Source organism: Convolutriloba macropyga, chromosome 8 (genome assembly GCF_964194025.1).
Source record: "Convolutriloba macropyga chromosome 8, txConMacr16.3, whole genome shotgun sequence".
In the NCBI taxonomy this organism is placed as follows: Eukaryota; Metazoa; Xenacoelomorpha; order Acoela; family Convolutidae; genus Convolutriloba; species Convolutriloba macropyga.
Genome location: NC_134475.1, coordinates 57,690,706 through 57,712,270, shown reverse-complemented (window position 1 = coordinate 57,712,270; position 21,565 = coordinate 57,690,706). Strand labels below are relative to the sequence as shown.

General features: G+C 34.5%; 1 protein-coding gene across 3 annotated transcripts in view; it reads right to left on the bottom strand.

Annotated features, from left to right (window-relative positions):
* The window catches only part of LOC142344852 (methylmalonic aciduria type A protein, mitochondrial-like), a 42,792-nt gene extending 25,033 nt beyond the window's left edge, over nucleotides 1–17,759 (bottom strand). The window contains exons 1-3 of one of the 3 annotated variants that reach the window (XM_075396874.1): nucleotides 16,711–17,759; nucleotides 16,128–16,486; nucleotides 7,845–8,205 (exon numbers count right to left, since the gene is read on the bottom strand). In XM_075396874.1, coding sequence (XP_075252989.1) covers nucleotides 7,987–8,205; nucleotides 16,128–16,486; nucleotides 16,711–17,008 — 876 coding nt within the window. In that variant the 5' untranslated portion in view covers nucleotides 17,009–17,759 and the 3' untranslated portion in view covers nucleotides 7,845–7,986. Of the gene's footprint in view, nucleotides 1–7,844; nucleotides 8,206–15,077; nucleotides 15,899–16,127; nucleotides 16,487–16,710 lie in introns of those variants that run through there. The other 2 variants (XM_075396875.1, XM_075396876.1) reach the window with 2 other exon arrangements.
* Between the last annotated feature and the right edge of the window lie 3,806 nt (nucleotides 17,760–21,565).

Below are 21,565 nucleotides of genomic sequence, written 5' to 3'. Positions count from 1 at the left end.
ATTAAGAAAGCGAGCGAAGACGAACGGCAAAATCAAACAACAACAACAAACATTAATTACATCAAAAAATTTATGTCCATTTTAAAAAACAAAACTTAATAACGAAGTCAAAATAGCGTCAGATAAAACTGAAAATAAACAAAATAACTTGTAACTCACCAGAAAAAATTGGTTATTCACCAGTTCATAATAAAGCTTGGTAACAATTAGACAAAAATGAACAAACTTTAAAGTTGAAAAATCGCTGAATTTTTAAAAAATTAATTTCAAAGTAATGAAAACCATTAGGAATCAATTAAAATATCCCATAGGTTAACAATTACTCATGCTTCTATAGAAGGGAATTAAGAACTCTTGGTATTCAATTTTTAATGCAGTTACAAAAAGAACAGCAAATAGACAACAAACTAAAAATCAAGTAAAACTTGCCAGAAAATGCTTTGGAAGCCGTAAAGCGATACTTTGGCCCCCAAAATATGTTCGATTGCACCTTCGTCGAACACCAATAATGTATTATGTGGCCGCTCATTATTGAAAATAAGCAACAATTAGACAAAAAAGAAAAATGCAAAATTATGTAATACTTGTTTTTTTTTTTCGAAAAAAATTTATTTCCAAAGACATAAAAGTCATTAATTACAAAATGAAAAATTTGAATAGGTTCGTCCATTCTTCCAAAGGCAGCCCTTGAGACCTGCAACTATCCAGAATATGTCTTACGTCTACAAAAAGAACGTCAAATATGAAAAAAAAATAATTTACTTTTTTTTGTGAAAAACCCGTGTGGAAGCCAGTGGAGTCATAACGAATTCTTTTAAAACATTAGATTTTGTGACACCAATCCCTTTTGACACCTTCCCTTGAAATGTATTATGTGACCTCTCACTAATGAAACTAGGTAACAATTAGACTAAAAAGAAAAAGCAAGATTATGTAATACTTGTTTTTATCGAAAAAAATTTATTTCCAAAGACATGAAAGCCAATAACTACAAAATGAAAAATTTGAAATGGTTCGTCCATTCCTCCAAAGGCAGACCTTGAGACCTGCAACTATCCAGAACAAGTCTTACGTCTACAAAAAGAACGTCAATTGCGAAGTTGAAATGTTTTTTTTTTTTCATTTTGGAAAACAATTGTTTTCAAAGTCATGAAAGCCAATATCTATCTTCTAATATTAGAAAATCGGCTCATCTACTCTTCCAGGAAAAGCCAATGAAACCGGGTCATTGTACAGGAAATTAAATACGACCAAAAAGAAATTGAAAACGACAGTTAAAGACAAAATTAAAAAATTCAATTAAATTCTTCGAGAAAGTCCTGTCGAAGCTGTAAGAACCACAATCTATATCTTTAAGGATTTAATTATTATCAATTGTGTTGTGCGTTATTTTGAACGCGAAAAAAGTGATATATGAACTAACAATAACGTGATAATTTAACAAACTAGAAAACATGAAAAATAGGCAAATACCTAAAAATTAAAAAAAAAAAATGTGAAATCTAGTAGTATCAAAGCCAGAACACCATAACTTAAGCCGTAAAACCGCCATACAGACTAAATTTGATTTCTGCAGAAAGAGGGGCACTCTTTGATTGCTGACACTAAGCTAAAAGTTGACCAAATTAACAGAAAAATGGAGGCAAAGTTCAAAAAGCCATTTTATATTTAAAAATCAAATATTTTAAAAGTCAAAACGACCATAAGTTTTCAAGCAATCAACTAGATAAATTAAATTCGAGCTAATTAGGAAGCCAACAGGGCCTATCACTAGTGAGCCTTGATTTGAAATGTTCTGTTACTTAATTAATAACAAAAAAAGATCGAATTTTTTTAATAAAAAACCGACTGCCGACAATCCGAATTATTTTTGGATTGTAACGGTCCAAGATTGGTACAGAACTAGTCCTGCTAATGCTGACTGTCCATTAGGAATATTTAATTTTTGGAATGTCATTGATATAGATATTTTGTTAGTTAAAAAATCAAAAATAAAAGCTGCGTTTTTGATAATCAACGAAAAAAGTTAGCAAAAAACGGCAAATTTTTATTTACAGAGCACTCTCAACGGAAGTTGAAGTGGAATTAGCCCCCTTTTCAGTCTACAAAGATTGTGTTAGTGGTGTTTTGGTGTGCACTTCCTTCAAATTGAATCAGAGTGCACTAAAGAAACTTATTTCGTACTGTTTTCGATGAAAGTCTGGAATTTTGTGAAATATTTAGCCGGAATTTGTGACAAAAAAATTCAATGAAAATAGCCGACATTTTATTCTGTCTTTAAACGTAAAATCAACATTTTCTTGAGAAATTTTATTAAATTTTATCAAAATTGGCAAAATTTTAGTCAAAAATTCCGATAAAAGGTGAATGAAATCAACGGAATTCACTCTATTTTCTCGAAAGTTTAAACCCCGATATCTCCCTGTCAAAAACGAAAAGAAAAAAAATCTTTTTAATTCCTTATTCTACAACTCTCTACGATGAATATATCGATCAGCCAAAATTGACTGAACAAAAAAAAAACCCATTTGAGTATATAGTTCCTCCCCCCCCCCCCCCCCTCAAGAGGGGTCGGAACAAAAAAATATCACTTATAACAAATAAGTAGACGGTTACTTAAAACAGTAAAAGCTGATTTCAATTGGCAGAAAAGCTTCAAACTAACTTCTGAAGTATATTGCCGAATAATATCCGCGAAAAAGACTGCTTGGTCTGTCACTATGAACAGAATACGATTAATCCAAAAAGACTTCATAGTTCCCACCCAAATTAGGGGGAGGGATAAACTATATACTCAAATGGGATCTTTTTGTTCAGTCAAATTTCGCTGATCGATATATTCATAGAAGAGAATTGTGAGTGTCATCAATAAAAAGTCCGTCCAGCGTAGAATATACAATAAAAGATTTTTTTTTTTCAAATTGTTTTGCCGGGGATTTATCAAGTTTTGAAGTTTTGCAAATAGTAGACCAATTTCCGTGGCTTTCTTTCACGTTTTCCGTACCCTGTTTTTAGCTAATTTAACTAGATATATAACCAAAATGCATCATTTATTTTTGATATATTGAAATATTTCATTTGCCTAATTCTCCATTTTGCTAATCATTGGAACAATTAGGTCTTTTAGTTGGACTCGCAGGTACATCAATGCTAGTTTCGTTTTCTTCAAGAACTCTTACAATCACAAATGTCCCGGATTGCATTGGGGTACAACCCTGTTTCAAATTATTTTTGCAATTTGTTTTTTATGTAAATAACTGTTGAATATGATTTCAATTAACTCAAGTCCCATATTCTTGAGTTTTGGCTGCACTTGTTATTCATATTGCACTCTCATGATTTAGTATGATTAATCGCCAAATCGAATTGGCATCTCTTAGCGGTATAAGTAAAACTACACCGTATTTTCAGTTGATATCTAATGGCTCTCATGCCTTTGACCATTTTTAGGAAATCTCAGTGAACTTATTTTAAAATCATACCTCTGCCTACCCGTAGCTTAGTCTCACTAAAGATAGCTCAATCTTTTTCCACGTTAAACAAAGTTTTATTTTTATATTGATTTCATTTTTAACTAAAGGTTTCTAGTTCTTCCAAAAAAAAAAACGTTGTGGTTTTTACATCACTTGCCTTTTTGCTATCTTTGAGGTTTATTTTTGTTTTGCTGATAATTTATCACATTACTTAGCTTTCCAATTGACGTCTTAAGAATGTGTCATGGAACATATTCATGTCTTCGGTGAATATCTTATGGTTTTGCCTGTCCAAAACATTTCTCTCGCAAAATTTATTAGAATTTATTAGCTGTGTTTGTTGTCCTCATTTTAGTCGCTCATAATATTCTAGAATAAGAAAGATCTGAATGGATTCTTTTGGATGTGAAAATCAACCAATTCAATAAATTCATATTACAGCTAATGGTTCTACTGACTTTGAGATGAAATATTTTCAAAAAACAAACGGATTTTGGAACCATCTTCTTGATTCTAGAATCTAACTTGAAATCATAACTGATAGGCATCATCAACTTGATGCTAAACCGAATATTAATAATAGTAATGTTTTGACTTTAGGGCATAGACATTGTTTTTATAAGAATTTGTATAATTTTCTAGAGTGGTCAATATTTTATGTTTTTACTCATCTACCCTTTACAAGAAACACCCGTTGATAATCAAATGAGAACCAGGTTAACATTTAAAATACTTTCAGTATATAATTTGAATGATTATCGTTTAAAATTTTGAGTTCTGTCCGAGTTTATTGATTGTTGTAGTCCTAGAACTTAGTCTCACTAATAATATGCCCATTTGGATTCCAAGGGAGTTGCAAGATAATCTATTTGTTTCTACCATATAGCTTACGGTTTTTGTGACTTTTGACAATATTTTGTTTATAAAATCCATGGATATTTGAGATTTGTCCCTTTTAAACTTCTTTCTGTCATTAGATAGCTTAGTCTCTTTAGAGACAGATCGTATCCTCTTTCCAGGGAGCCAAAAACTCTATTTTGTTTTTGACAAATGGTTTCTTGGCTTTGACATAATGCAATTTAATTGAAAAACTGCAATTTCGGAGATCTGCGATTTTGTTCCCTATTTCCTTAGGACAATATCAAACTAATGGGGAGGTCTCATTGGCATCGACACCGTTTTCTTGTTTAATTGTTGTTTTTTTAAAAAAAAAATTAGCCTGTTTTTGCAGTCGTATGACATAATCTGGAAAATGAAAGGTCTGAATTGCTTCCTTGAGGGGTATAAACAATAGGACTTTAATTTCTTCCTCAGTTAAAAATTAAGAGTTGTAATGAATCTTTTTTAATGATTTCAGTTCATACCTAATATCTTTAATCACTTAGAAAATCATGCTTTTCAGAAACAGAAACTTATTTTTGAACTTTGCCTTTACTGCACTCTGTTTCCGAATTGTTACGTATAGTCTCTTTAAGGACAGGTCTCCTATTTTTTTATGTAATGTACAGGTTAATTTGTTTATTTTAGGTGTTATCGATGTATTTTGATTTTGTTATTGTGTTTTTTAATATAGCAATCGAGTTTAACTAATGTTTGTTTCATTTGACTTAAACGTTTGCCTTGTCTTGGAGCCTTAATAATGGCAGGTCTCATCGCCCTTCTAAGGCGACATTACTTTGTTCATTAAGTGGTTTGCTGAACAATATGTGAATTTTTGAAAGTTTTCTATCTCGACCTCAATTGGTAGACCATTAAGTCAAAAAAGCGGATGAGCGGGGTCGGAATATATAAGCAAACACACGTTACTTAGCCTCCTTGTTTCTATTTAAATTCGACGTTATTTAAATTCGACGTAAAAATTTTACGGCATAGTTCAGATGCATTTAATGTATCTTCATGTCGAGTTTTACTGACCAATTCAGAAAAGGATCCACTTCTTTTACTCGAGTTGAGCCACGCTTGAATCACAATTATCATTCTCTTATTAACAATTGAATGCTAATTGGAAAAGAAAAATGATTTGAAGCACAAAAATCAATCACTAATAGCTTAAGATACCAGTTTCCGTCTGTGAAAAGACATTGAGACAAGCCAGTCCCGAACTAACTGTACTAAGATAAAAAAATCTCAAGCTATAGAAAAAACTTGAAAGACTTTCAAAAAAATTATGAAAGAAATTATTTGATAAAGTAAAAACCGATTAATTTCAAACTAGCAGGCCCGCAAACGCATCACAAGAAAATTTTTTTTACGGAATAAAGGATTCAAAGAAATAAGGATTTTTTTTTCGTGCCAACTCCGTCTCGAACCCATATAACCCTCGTTTACCAGGCATAGGTTTTAACGCCTACGCTACCGACAAGTATTGTTGCGTCTATTACTATATATAGCAGAAACTTCCTCTTAAGCGACATTTTTTGCTTTGCTGAGTTTCATGTTTAAGGAGCGCTAAAACGTGTGCAGATAACGAGCTTATACATGGTGGCAGAGCGTTTTAAAACGCCTGTACTACGTTAGGCTGCATAAATATAGAACCTTAAAACATGCTATAATTAGGCGCTTAATTATGGTGACATAGCACTCGAATTATAAAAAAAATATAGAAAATATAACATGAAGGGAAATAAAGACGGGAGCAAGAAGGAAACATAGTAGTGGATGAAAAACAACATTTATCATTTTGGAGCCAAAAACAGAGGCCATTGTTGGCACCGACTCGGACTCGAACCCTCACACCTTGCCTACGCTTCCGATACGTGTTACATTTGTCTATTCCTAATTCCGTATCAGTAAACTTTTGATCAATTAATTTAAGGGATTGCCTGCTTTGGCCAGCTTAATAAGCGCAAAATATGAGCAGATTAGGAGGCAAAATATAACAAAAGAGAAACGAAAAAAAAACGAAATAAAAGGAACGAAAGAAAAAGAAAACCAACTTCTCAAGTTGTCCAGGCCATTCTGCGTCTTTTTCCGCCTTTAATTAGACTCGAAACTCTGCCCCTCGCTTGACAGTCATTGTACTTATCCTCATGGCTAACCATGCCAAATAATTACGGCCATTGACCTTTCTAATGGGCAAACTTTTGGTTAGTGGCTATTTGGTATGCATGTTTTTACTATGCGGCATGCTTTATGGGTGCAAGAAATGGTCAAATTAGGAATTTCAACATGGCAAAATAGCCCGTCTCAAAACGCATGCATTACGCTAGGATGCAAGTTTAAGGGCCGATAAAATGTGTGAGGACTGGAGCTTAAACATGGTGGTACAGCATTCGAGTTAGAATTAATATATATATATATATATATATATATATATATATATAAATATATATATATATATATATATATATAGAAAAAAAAATATCGTAAAGGAAAACAGAGAAGGGAACAAGAAGGAAACACAGTAGTTGATGAAAACCAACATTCACCATTTTTGAGCCAAAAACAAGCTATTTTCGGCGCCGACTCGGGCTCGAACCCGCACTCCTCGCTTACGCTACCGATGCGTGTTGCATTTGTCTATTCCTATTTCTGATTCAGCAAAACTTTGGTCAATGAATTTAAGGGATTGCCTGCTTTAGCCAGCTTAATAAGCGCAAAATAAGAGCAGATTAGGAGGCGAATTTGAGAAAAGAGAAAGATCGGAAAGAAAGAGAAAAACGAAAGGAAACGAAATAAAAGGAACGAAAGAAAAAGAAAACCAACTGCTCAAAGTTGTGGTCCAGGAAATTATGCGTCTTTTTCCGCCTTCAAATAGACTCGAACCCCTGCCCCTTGTTTGGCAGTCATTGGTCTTATTCTCTCCACTGACGATGCCTATTGCTCACGGCTATTGACCTTTCTAATGAGCAAATTTTTTGGTTAGTGGCTATTTGGAATGCTTGTTTCTGCCATGCGGCAGGCTTTAAGCGTGCAAAAAAATTATCAAACTAGCAGCTTAAATATGGCAATATAGCTCTCAGATCGCATAAATCACGCTGGGCTTCATGTTTAAGGACCGTTAAAACAAGTGAGGATTGGAGCTTAAACATTGTGGTACAGCATTCGAGTTACAATTAATATATAGATGGATTGAGCTCGAACAATAGTCTAGTGTTTCAATTTGGTTGTAGTTAGATTTAACTAAGGAAGGCTACCAGCTTCGGTCGGTAAGGACGTGGAAGGGGTCGCGTGGGGAGAGGTAGAAAATTTGAGGGAGATAAAAGGGGGCTCAAAACCTACACAAATCGCTATTTTCGATCACACAATACAGTTCAAATTTCTCAGCAGCTTCCGTGGGATCCACAAACGGAGACCACACTTCGACTATATTAAGGTAAAGACAGCTATACTTCGACTTAACGATCTCGCGCTTGTTTCATCCCGTTTACTTTGATAAAAAATCAAATTACTCAAGAGCAAGAAAATTTAAGTCACGCAAAAATTTTACATTTAAAATGATTCTTATCAACAAACATTACTTCAAGATTAATTCGAGAGAAATTATACATTCGACAACCAAGCAAAACAACCACTAATTAAAAACCATAATTAGAAAACATTTCAAATATTTATATTGCGGTCGAAAAGATGACAAAATATTAAACATAGAACAACTAATGTCGAAAGAATTGTTCTCGGACAACAGGTGGGGAGAAAAACATTTGACCCCGCTGTGATTCCAACCACTGACCTCGCAATCCATAACCAAATGCACTGACCACTCGGCTATCAGGCCCTTACTGTAGATATGCTGCAAACGATTTTATATTAGCAACAAGCTTTACTTCGGAGTGAGACTAATAGAGATCACTCAAAATGAAGAACGAAAGCGTGAAAAACTCACTTGTGAAGTCAAAGAATGTTCAAGAAAAGCGCAAAATGGTCAAGCAAAAAATTTGCATAAAAAAGACCAACACGTTTACAATAATTGCTATGTATTTCGTTCAAGAGCAATTAAAAATAACATTTTGTAGCTTAATTGCAAACTTTCAGTAGCGCTGGGAAGTTCTCAAACTCTTATTAACCCAATTTCGGTGAAGTTTAAGAAAAACATGAATACAAACAAGTTGTTCCTCTTATCCACTAACACGGAGCCTGACAAAAAAGTAGATCGTTAATTGTCCCAACATTTTTTTTCAAACTGGGGTAATTAATATATATATATATATATATATATATATATATATATATATATATATATATATATGCCAGGCCGGATTTTACCTCAATCAAATTTTCACTTTTGTTTACGCATAGTAGAAAAATAAGAAACACTATTTTGTTGCCCTTAGAAGCTACTTTTGATTTTTTAAATCTACAATTTTTTTGCTATGTTGAGAATGCGGGGCTATTCAAATACATTGCAAAAAAGGGAAAAAAGAATTGGGGTAGTTGTATTAAATTATTATATTTTTGTTTTGATAAAACAATTGAAACATTATATTTAAGAACAGGCTGTAATAAGAGCTTAATATTCAGATAGCGCTTTCAAAATTTTTTTTAATAATTCTATGGTTTTTTCAGCTATTTTTGGAATTCATAATCTACTTTATCGACTTTTGGCCATTGGTTTTATCGCAATCACTGGGAATTGAAATGACGCAGCTTGCTCAAAATAAATTTTGTTACCAGACGATTACAGATTATGTGGCATAAAACACAGGTTTAGGTGGACAAAAAATGACAAATTTCAAATTTTGTAAATGATTTATCGCGTGCTTCTTGCCGTTTTCAATTCTTTAAATTTAAAACGATTGTAAGCCATGAATCCCTCTTCTATTGCTGCGTGGACGAATTAATGGTTTCGAATGAATAAAAAAGATTTTTTCGTTAGGTATACTTGCAATATAAGAAGAATCAATTCAATTTTTAAAACTTTTAGTTCCCTTCATTTTTCAAGATTACCTTTTCTGTTGTTTCACTCTTTTCTTGAAAGTTTTGCCATTCACGTCAGTAAATACCAGCAGATTCAAAAATTAGTTTTCTCGACAGCGGATTCTGTGAGTCGCTTCCCAAACTCATGCGCCCCTGTTGTTTTTAATTTGTTTTACCTTTCGATCACTGATCACGCTTAACCTTTGATTACTTAAATCCAATTTTTCAAGTTCAATTTCTGACTGACCTAACCCACTGTTTCAACTGACAAAAATTTGATCGATTCACTCTGAATTACGCAATATAGTTAACACGGGCAAGGTGAAAGGAGCAAAACCAAAAGAAAAGTGATAAACTGATAAATCTTGCTCATTAATTTAAAGAGTACTAGATGACCAAAATTCATTCAAACAATTGCTAGCAGCCATTAGTTATTGGCTAATTAGCTTTCAATTTAGAAATCGACTCATTTATAATCTTTGAATCTAACTAGAACTGCACACAATAAGAACACTTTGTGACAATTCAATTTTTCAATCCGCGTGCGTCAAGGGTTCAAGTAGCGGTTATTTCCCATAATTTGTGGGCTATGTTGCAATTTTGTTTTAAAAAATTAAACCTCTATATAAAAAAACCAAGCATTCAATAGTCGAGCAAAAAAACCAAGCATTCAAAAAACCAAGCACAAAAACCAAATATATTCATTTTTCTTTTAAATTTCACGGCCTTCTTCTCCAAGTGACTGTTTCAGGTTGTTATTCTCAAAAGAAAATTTTTGGTAGGTCAACAGCTTTCTGATGTAACCAAAACAGAAAAATGTTATGAAAGATGAAAATCGAAAACACTTAAACTAAAAACTTATAAATGGTAAAAGAATTAGTTTTCAATTTCTTCATTTTTGCCTTCGATCTCTATGAATAGTATGTGACAAAAATATCACCACATAATTGCTTTCTTAAAAATTTGTTCGCCTTAATAGTCTGTATTTAATTGAACAATGTGATACTCCTGATGTACACGAACATATAATTTTTCTAGAGAACGAGGAAAATACTAAACAAAACTTAAAAAAATTCGTTTATTTGTGTTGAACACTCTTCCTGAAGAAGCTGCTTCGTGTGCAAACTAGGGTCTTCATCTTGTAGACTTGTCGATTTAACAAGGCAGTATTAAATCATTTTTAAGATTGAAAGATTAAAAATTTATAAGAAAATTTTCGCCAATTTCTGCGGGAAAATACGCTAAGCGCACAGCCCACAGTTCGTTTGAAAATTGACATCAATGAACTTTCACATAGCAGTAAACAAATTTGGGATACACGAGAATGGAACAACAGGGAACCTATCTTTTTGAGAAAGAACCCTAGCCTTAAATTTCTATCTTCTATTGATTATTCCTGATGCTTCATAAAGAATTATTGTACTTCATAAGTTATTTACGCTCTAACTGGGTCACAATTAACTAATAAAACCACTTGCATGTGAGGCAGTCACTTTCATATTTTTGCGTTCATTAAAAACGAAAAACAGGCAATTTATGGAACGAAAATCTTAATTCTTCTGTTAATATCTATAAATCAACGTTAATCCTGCGTCTTAGTTACAACAGTGTTTAGATTGACATTTCAAATTAGTGAAATGGTTCCTTAAGCGCCATTCAAAAACACAACAAGAGAAAAATAATTACCTGGGGAAAAACGAATAGCAATTGTTTTTCAATTTCTTTGACTTCAGAAAAATTTTGACTTCATTTTTTTTGTTAACTTCTAATTTTCAATTGGTGCTCTTTTTGAACAATAAAACTCAGTGAAGATCAGTTATTCATTGCATAAAAGTTGACAGCGGAAATTGGGGTTCCATCTGGTTAAAATGCATTAAAATAAAGGTTCTGAAATATTCGTTTTTACAAAATACTCCAGGTTGCTACGGAAAATGTTGTAAAATTTGAACTTCGAAAAATTGACAGTCAAAAATCTTTTCAACTCAGAACAATTTTTTTGGCAAACTTGAGACGCATGTTGTAGCATTATGTGCTACGCACTGTCGCACGAGTTATATTGTTTAAACCATAAGAGGTACCATTTGTAAAAACATAACCGACTAACGTAGGATGAACTGCTCTCGAACGACATACAGAGGAAAATAATTTAGGGGTGTAGCTTAGAATTATTAAAAGTTTTTGGGTTCACATTTTTGACCTGAGAGCGTTTCGACCCCGCGACCTCCCTGCTAGCAGTCAGACATCCTAACCACTAATCCACAAAGGTGTTACTCAACCACTAACAATCATTTTCATATTAGCAACAAACTTCATTTCAGAATGAGAGCAATTGAAATCAGAAATGAAGAAGGAAGCGTGAAAAAGTCTCTTCAGAAGTCACAGGAGGTTTTAGAACAAAAGCTCAACCAAAAATTTTGCATTGAAAAGACCAAGACCTTTACAATAATTGCTTCAAACTTCGTTCGAGATCAATTAAAAAGTCATATTTAGAAGCAAAAAGAACAGAACACAAACCCCCAAACGCTAGAAAGAAATAGATGGAATTAGAATTTCGCACCGTAAAATGTAAATAGCAGCAGATTTTGAAAGCAGTTGATGGAGCTGCTGATGAAATACATTACGTCGTCAAAGACTAAATTTTACCTCTGAGTAATTTTACCTAATTTTGACGACACGCACCCACATAAACGCGCGAAAAGATCGACAAAAATGCTCTTTTGAGCGTTGCCGTGGCAGAAATGTAAAACGAAAAAAGAATAAGCACCGAAGACGAAATAAAAATAAGAATCTTTCAATAGAGGCGGTAATCTTGTTCAATATAATTGGTAATCTTAGCAGCTATAAACATAGCTGGCAGATTGCCAGAAAATAGCCGCAATAGATTCGTAGATCGGCAGTCTAAAAAAAACAGTAAAAAAGACAGACCAAAAAAATTCGTCTTTTCATTGAAGGCTGATCTGTTATATTTTGATTAAAAATCTGTATAAATTACTGCTGCCTCTATTAGCTGATCTCAAATAACCTTCATTTAGAGTGACACACACCCATTTGACCTTATCTCTTTGAATTAAAGTAGATAAAAGTCAATTTCAAATTGAGGAAGTCATTTTTGAGAGTGAGGTAAGTCAAGTGTGACCAAAAATTTAATCACGCACATGAACAAAAAACTCGCTCCACTAAGAGCAAAAAATGACGTCACACATGCAATTCAGTTGAAATTGCATAAACGAATGAACAAAAAGTGGCTTTGACGTCATATGGTCGCAACAAAAATCATGACGACGAAATAAAAAAACATAGCAGGACAAGTCCTGACGTACAATTCAAAGAATTTTCATTGACTAAAAAAACAAACCTAAAACGGACTATGAATGGATTGGAAAAACCATTTAGAAAAAATCCGATCCAAAAAATTGAAAAAAAACTGTAAAAATCAAAGTGAAATTGCCGCATGTGAACAAAAAAACCACTAGCGAGAAATCGAATTTTTGTTCAAACACCGTTTTCTCACTCTACTTTAAATTTAGATAGAAAAAATTCCACGCCGCAAAACCACTCGGTTTTTCGCTCCATTTCCTGTTTCGGCGTGACCAAAATCACTACTCCAATTTGACTTCAAAAATCATGAAAATGTGTGAACAGATCTTAAAAAAAAAGACAGCGCCCCAATACAATTCAAATTCTTTGAATTGTAAAAACCAAGAGAAGGTCAATAATAGCCCCAGCTATCGCTGTGCGGCTATTAATAAACATTTGATTACGAAGGCCAAAATGGGAAGTTCCGAAAAAAAACAATCTTCATTTCTTGAATTGAGTTTTTGTTTAATATATCAGTCATTTTTTTAAAAATTATCTGAGTAATTTAAGCGCAAGAAAGCTCGTTTAAAGTTTATGCCACAAAAACAAACAATAATATAATAACAATTTAGACGTTCTCTGCAGGTTAAGGATCCCCCTATCGATGCGCAACCTAATCAATCCCACCCAAAATGGTGCTGTAACGCAACAGCCTCTAGCAGCGTGTTCAATTTTCATAGGATTATACACTTCATTGACCTCTTTCGATGTGCACCAATCCTATGCCGCTTAGCGAGGCTCTCATGCAATGTTGCTTAGGGTTTTATATGAGACCCTCATTGTTGTTGAGAATTTGTGGTTTCGCGGTGAGATTTTTCCCTTGACTTCTTTCAAAACATTGTTCAACATTTTAGTGTTGAAGCAGTTGTTCCTCAGGAGAGTTGCCATTTGCAGTATTATTAAATCATCATACACACGATAAAGATAGGAAGGACGTCAAGGAGACCAGTCATTATCAATATTTGACATGAAATGTCACAGGAGGTTTTAGAACAAAAGCTCAACCAAAAATTTTGCATTGAAAAGACCAAGACCTTTACAATAATTGCTTCAAACTTCGTTCGAGATCAATTAAAAAGTCATATTTAGAAGCAAAAAGAACAGAACACAAACCCCCAAACGCTAGAAAGAAATAGATGGAATTAGAATTTCGCACCGTAAAATGTAAATAGCAGCAGATTTTGAAAGCAGTTGATGGAGCTGCTGATGAAATACATTACGTCGTCAAAGACTAAATTTTACCTCTGAGTAATTTTACCTTATTTTGACGACACGCACCCACATAAACGCGCGAAAAGATCGACAAAAATGCTCTTTTGAGCGTTGCCGTGGCAGAAATGTAAAACGAAAAAAGAATAAGCACCGAAGACGAAATAAAAATAAGAATATTTCAATAGAGGCGGTAATCTTGTTCAATATAATTGGTAATCTTAGCAGCTATAAACATAGCTGGCAGATTGCCAGAAAATAGCCGCAATAGATTCGTAGATCGGCAGTCTAAAAAAACAGTAAAAAAGACAGACCAAAAAATTCGTCTTTTCATTGAAGGCTGATCTGTTATATTTTGATTAAAAATCTGTATAAGTTACTGCTGCCTCTATTAGCTGATCTCTAATAACCTTCATTTAGAGTGACACACACCCATTTGACCTTATCTCTTTGAATTAAAGTAGATAAAAGTCAATTTCAAATTGAGGAAGTCATTTTTGAGAGTGAGGTAAGTCAAAAGTGACCAAAAATTTAATCACGCACATGAACAAAAAACTCGCTCCACTAAGAGCAAAAAATGACGTCACACATGCAATTCAGTTGAAATTGCATAAACGAATGAACAAAAAGTGGCTTTGACGTCATATGGTCGCAACAAAAATCATGACGACGAAATAAAAAAACATAGCAGGACAAGTCCTGACGTACAATTCAAAGAATTTTCATTGACTAAAAAAACAAACCTAAAACGGACTATGAATGGATTGGAAAAACCATTTAGAAAAAAAATCCAATCCAAAAAATTGAAAAAACAGTAAAAATCAAAGTGAAATTGCCGCATGTGAACAAAAAAACCACTAGCGAGAAATCGAATTTTTGTTCAAACACCGTTTTCTCACTCTACTTTAAATTTAGAGCGAAAAAATTTCACGCCGCAAAACCACTCGCTTTTTCGCTCCATTTCCTGTTTCGGCGTGACCAAAATCACTACTCCAATTTGACTTCAAAAATCATGAAAATGTGTGAACAGATCTTAAAAAAAAAAGACAGCGCCCCAATACAATTCAAATTCTTTGAATTGTAAAAACCAAGAGAAGGTCAATAATAGCCCCAGCTATCGCTGTGCGGCTATTAATAAACATTTGATTACGAAGGCCAAAATGGGAAGTTCCGAAAAAAAAACAATCTTCATTTCTTGAATTGAGTTTTTGTTTAATATATCAGTCATTTTTTTAAAAAATTATCTGAGTAATTTAAGCGCAAGAAAGCTCGTTTAAAGTTTATGCCACAAAAACAAATAATAATATAATAATAATTTAGACGTTCTCTGCAGGTTAAGGATCCCCCTATCGATGCGCAACCTAATCAATCCCACTCAAAATGGTGCTGTAACGCAACAACCTCTAGCAGCGTGTTCAATTTTCATAGGAGTATACACTTCATTGACCTCTTTCGATGTGCACCAATCCTATGCTGTTTAGTGAGGCTCTCACGCAATGTTGCTTAGGGTTTTATATGAGACCCTCATTGTTGTTGAGAATTTGTGGTTTCGCGGTGAGATTTTTCCCTTGACTTCTTTCAAAACATTGTTCAACATTTTAGTGTTGAAGCAGTTGTTCCTCAGGATAGTAGTAGTAGTAGTAGTAGTAGTAGGAGAGTCTTTAGGGTCGGAGCCCTCGGGTGTGGAACCCTTCAGTTTTCGTTTGGCACGAGTTTTTTCATTGGATTGCAGATTCCACAGTTGCATAGAAGTCTCCAGGTGCAGCTGTCGAGTTCGTTGTAGCTTCTGTGGAAATAGTTTTGGTACATCTCTGTCAGAAGTTTCTTCGTCATTGGCTTCTCCGTTGTCCTACTGATGATGTTGAATAGCTTTGTGGCTCTGAAGAAAAAATTTTCGTCTGATTTATGTAGTCGGTGTTTGGGGAGTTCAAATTCTTGCTTTTGTCTTGTTTCGTTTTCTTTTCGCTTTGGCAGTTTGTCCTCGGGGACGTAGTAATTGCCTTCTAGGATTGAGAGGAGATAGAGAACATCGTGCATTTCCATGTACATGGAGAGTGGGAGTAGTTGCTATTTGCAGTATTATTAAATCATCATACACACGATAAAGATAGGAAGGATGTCAAGGAGACCAGTCATTATCAATATTTGACATGAAAATGCAAAACTTTTTCCTGAGTGGATTTTTGCCAATGTCAAAAAAGAATTAAAACTCAATTTTCGCCAAAAACATACCTTGGAAGCGCTAAGTAGTTCACTCTTCAATCGGTTAGCACTTGGTACCAAATCCCCATCGCATTTATTCACCAAGAAGAAATCGCATAATTCCATTACACCTCTTTTCATAGCTTGTAACTCGTCGCCAGCATTTGGAGACAAAACCATTGTGCAACAATCTGTCACATGACTAACAGCGGCTTCGCTCTGCCCAACCCCCACTGTTTCGACAAAGATCACATCGTAACCAGCTAGCTCACAGAAAAGTGTTGCCTCACCCGTTGCTCTGGTTACGCCACCGAGCCATCCGTTGGTAGGGGAGGGTCTGACAAATGCGTTAAGCTGACGAGAAAGCTCAGTCATTCGAGTTTTGTCACCTAAAGTAACCATTATTTTGAACCAACATCTACACCTCTTACGCAGGAATAGAAACAGTCACATATGGTGAGCTGCTGCTCTCCATTCATCTACACCCCCCCCCCCCCCCCCAAAAAAAAAACAGAAGTAGGGGGCTATAAAATATACCATAATGAGGGGTTTTAATGGGGAACGACTATCTATTTATTTACTCGATTAGTTATGAAACGACATTCAACTATACCTAGTAATGAGCCTTTGGTTGTAGGTGATGAGGGATCGATTGCAAGAACTGCTACTTTCTTTCCTCTTTTGATCAATTCCATGCCAACTCGCTCCAAAAGACAAGATTTTCCTGCACCTGGAGCTCCAGTCATTGCAATTCGCAGACAAGTTGACCGCGTAGACACTTTGGTAGCTTCTTGAACTAACTCAGTAGCTAGCGCTCTCTTACTTTTGCTTTGAGTCTCCACTAAAGTAATTGCAAAAGCCAGAGCAGCTCTGTCGCCAGCAATAAGCTTTTTCAGCAGACCAGTAGTCATAGCTCTGAAGCAAATTTATTGGTTTGTTTCCCCATGTATTAGAATCAATCGTGTAAAGGAGTTGTAACTCTTCCTGTCTTCAAATGCAGAGAGAAGGCACAAAACTGAAAGTAAACTTTCCTGTTATAAATTACAAAACTCGTAGATTCAACAATGGGGGTTCGACTCCATTATCAAATCATTCGCACTTAAATTTTTAAATGGTGGAAGATAAAATCTGGGGCTTCTCGATTTGTGTCCCCAGCTTAGTGGTCGCATATTCATGATTCACTACGTAATGGCGTAGAGAAAACAATTGTCAATAAAAAATGAACATTAATATAAATGGACGATTTCGAACTTCGCACTTTCGAACCTGCGTTTAAGTTCAGGCTGACTTAAAATTGATGCACAACAAAAATTTCTGAAATTAAAGAGAGGAAGTCATTTTTGAGCGTGAGGTAAGTCACGTGTGACCAAAAATTTAACTACGCGAATGAACAAAAAACTCGCTCAACTAAGAGTGAAAAAAGACGTCACGCACGCAAATCATTTTTAACTGCAACGAATGATTCGTTAAATATAACCACTGTTAACTAATTCCTATTCGTTACATATAACCACTGTTAACCAGTATTTTAATGTAAATCGTTGCTTCTGCACTACTCAAAGCGAGTGTTCATCAATCGCTTCCGTTGTGCTATTTCTATCGCCTAGAGATTGATAAGCAATGAAGTGATCAATTATACGCCAATCAAACTCGCGAGAGGTGCCACAACCTTCGCTTATTTGATGACCTACCGGTGTGTTTGTTTTTTGGTGCTCTGCCGTACGCGTGGTTATATACCTCCAAGTTTACCAGATATAAGTGGAATTGGATCCATCACAAATATTTTGTTTGCCAAGCGCGAATTTTGATGTTGATAAAAACTAGACTTTAATGATGGTAAGTCGGATTTCAGTTACCTTTTGTGTACATCTCTCTAATTTCCTTTTTGCTGCATTTCTTTCAGTCTAGTGATTAATATGCCTGTCGAAAAGCTGTGGGAATCTTCTTCCAGTTCAGAGGTAATTTTTGGACTATAGTTTCGCTGTAGTTTTTGCAGTATTGTAGAGTCATATTAAATTTTCTCAACTGTCTTATTCAAAATGCCTCATTACAAATTTTCCGGATATTAAAGTTTCCGATATATGTTTTTGTTGACTTTAAGTGCTTCATCAAAGTATTGCCAATTGCTTTTTATACCGAAAAATGTTTTTTTTTACTCTACGATAGTTTTTTTGCAGCAGTGTTGCGCAGCTGCCAAAATTCTGAATTCTTTTGGTCTCTTTTGTCTTTCGGTACCTTTACAAGATTTTTCTCTGTTTGTCAATGTAGTCATATTCAAAAAACTTTACGCTTTTCATTTTTTTTCCTATTGTGAACCAAAATTGCTTATGCAAACTATTCCTTAGTTGAATAAAATTTTGTGGTTGACTTTTACTGTGAAAATAATCACAATCAATTTTAATCAAAATTACCGTAAGTCCAGGTCCCGGCATAATATGGGGCAGCAGAACCCGCTTAAGGTCATGATGTGGTTAAAATCAGGAAAAAAATAAACTGATTACTAAAATTTTCGTTATGCTGAAAAACTGTTCCATTTTCAAAGAACATCTTTGTTTTGTGCCTTTATGGGGCTTCTTCTAATCTTTTGCCTCTCTGCCTCTCTTTTAATCGACTTCAATGAAATGAGCTAAAAAATTTTAAAAATTATCTACGTTTCAATATATAGTTACTATTTTTCTTTACATTTGATTCGCCCATAACCACAAATTTTTCCCGGAGTTTTGGAAATTTCCTGTTATTTTGCCGTATTTTTTAAACAAGGATTTAGCCCTCTACTCTTCGAGATTTTTGGGGTTAAAATTTCAGAAAGGTGTACCACTTGTTTCCAAAATTTGAAAATCAGTTTTTTATTTTCAGCAAGTATTCTAATGTCAATTCCCGCCCCCGTTTTCATAGCATTAACTGCTGTATTCAGTTGCGTTTTGAAGTTGCTGAATTAGAAGGGTTCGATTATCAATAGTTTTTAAGCCCACGTTTTGCGCCGAGTTTCCACCATTCAAAATTATGCTTTGTACTCCAACAATCAAAGAAATGTTTTTCTAACGTAGATTGTTTTTCTTTGACGATATGAATTTCTAGTGCTAAAAAGTCGATTATTATGGTCAATCTGGTGAAGTCAAATTTTGTGTTCCGATTGGAGTAGTAGTTTGTGGGATAGGATGTGTGGACCTTACATTAATCATTTGTTGTCCGATTGGATCTGTGAAAGACGTTCTGCTCTAAGTCTATTTAGTGATGTCTTTCTAGGTTCTGTTGATAAGTCAATCTTGATTAACAAAATTTGAACGTTTCTAAATTTTCAATTGTTTGCCCATGAAGCAAATCTTTTCTAACTACGGTAAAATGCGTTTGTGCTTCTTTTATGTTTATCAGACATACTAGCAAAGTACCAGTCTGGTCAACCGGTAGACTTGCTTAGCACTAATTTCCAAACGGATTGAACATATTTACAAAAAAATTATTAAATAACAAAAAAATTTTAGTGAGTTCAGATTGAATACGTTGAGCTCTTGGTTGCTGCTCCTCACACAGGTTGACAATTCCCCACCAAGAATAAAACTGTTTTTATATAATTTCGGTTAGTCCATTGAAATCCTCTCTATCGGGATCCAAAATTTTATTCTATGTTGGACAGAGGGGAGATGTAACGTATGTTCAAGATGATATGCTTCATAGTGAGTGGATTGGTGAAGCTGGCTTTACTCAGAGACTCACAGACAATCATAAATCGAAGCATGGAGGGGTTCTCATAGCTGTCAAGAACTTACCGCATGAAAGGGTGATCCTGGGTAATAATAATCTTGACGAGTACGTTGCTATCAAAGTTACCCCAAAAGATGTCCCAATGATAATTTGCTGCATTTACAACCCCCCTAAGCAAAATAATTACAGATGGCCTGTCGAAAAAATGATAAATTTCATAAAAGACTTGAAAATGTTTGCTGAAGAAGAAAATTGTGAATCAATAATCGTAACAGGAGACATAAATTTCGAACACACTTGTTGGAAAACCTTAAGCTCCCAAAATGAATATGAAATCCAAATTCTTGAAAAATTATCACATCTCAATTTCCAGGAAGTCCTAAATCAGAAAACACAAAACCAGCTAGATGTGTTACTAACCAATAACCCAAACATTGTCATCACGAAGACCAGGAACAATGAATTAAGTAAGAGTTTTAAATCTGACCACGACGCTTTTATAACTACCCTACAAATTGAGAAAACGACAACGATTGACACGAAACATAAAAAATACGCATTTAACAAAGTTGACTGGAAAGACCTGAACTCATACATAGAGAAAAACCCATTTAATCCCTACTGCTACAGCAGCGTAGATCAATTAGTAAGTCAATGGTACAAATGGCTAGACAAAGTTCTTAGCGAAAATGTCCCAAAAACAACAACCCACAGATCAAACTTAGCTCCTTGGGTAAGCAAAGATTCGTCCCACCTTATTAAAATAATATCAACCTTAAAACGAAAATCATCAAAGAAATCCACCTTGGCGAGATTAATAAACTGAAGAAAATGGAAAAACGATTAAGAAATTCCTTGAATGAGGACCAAGCAGAATTCGGAACTAAAGTCTTTCTAGGTAGACGTTTTTCGGATCTTCAAAAATATCTCAAGTCAAGTCATAAAAGTAGTAGATACCCGGAAACAATGAAGTACAAGGATGCACAAACTAATGAAGATAAGAAAAAGTGTGCGTTTTTCAGTGAATTCTTTTCTAAAGTTTTCCTTAAAACCAATCAAATCAAGAAAAACTCCTTCGATAAACATCAGCACAATAAAATTGAAATAGACGAGAGTAAGATCAAAGAAATCCTGTCAAAACTTCAAACTAACAAAGCCTGCGGCCCAGACAGGATAGGAAACACGGTACTAAAAAAATCTACCAGCCTTGTCTAAATCCCTTTTTCCGATTTTCAAAACTGCCTTGAACAAAGGCTTTCTTCCATCCTACTGGAAAATCAGTGAAGTTGTACCAATATTTAAGGATCAGAATCGGGCACTGATTGAACAATACCGCCCTATTAGTCTCTTATGTAGCGTCTCAAAAGTATTAGAAAAACTAATTTTCGACGAACTATATGAAATTGTCAAGACAAAGCTAGAAGAATCACAACACGGATTTAGAATGCATAGATCAGTAGTAACCCAGATGTTGCTTTTCCTAGACCTGTTGTATAATGAATTCGACGAAAAAGACAACGAAATTTTTGTACTTTACCTTGACTTCAAAAAAGCGTTCGATACAGTTCCTCAAGATCTTCTGATTAACAAAGTGGAGAACCTTGGTGTAGGGGGAAATTTCCGTGGTGTCCCCCAAGGATCTCTCCTAGGTCCCCTACTTTTCATAATATATATAAACGATCTTCCACAACAAACATCAAAATGCTCTGCGTTTGGATACGCAGATGATTTCAAGCTTGTATCAACAAATCCAGCAAATATACAAA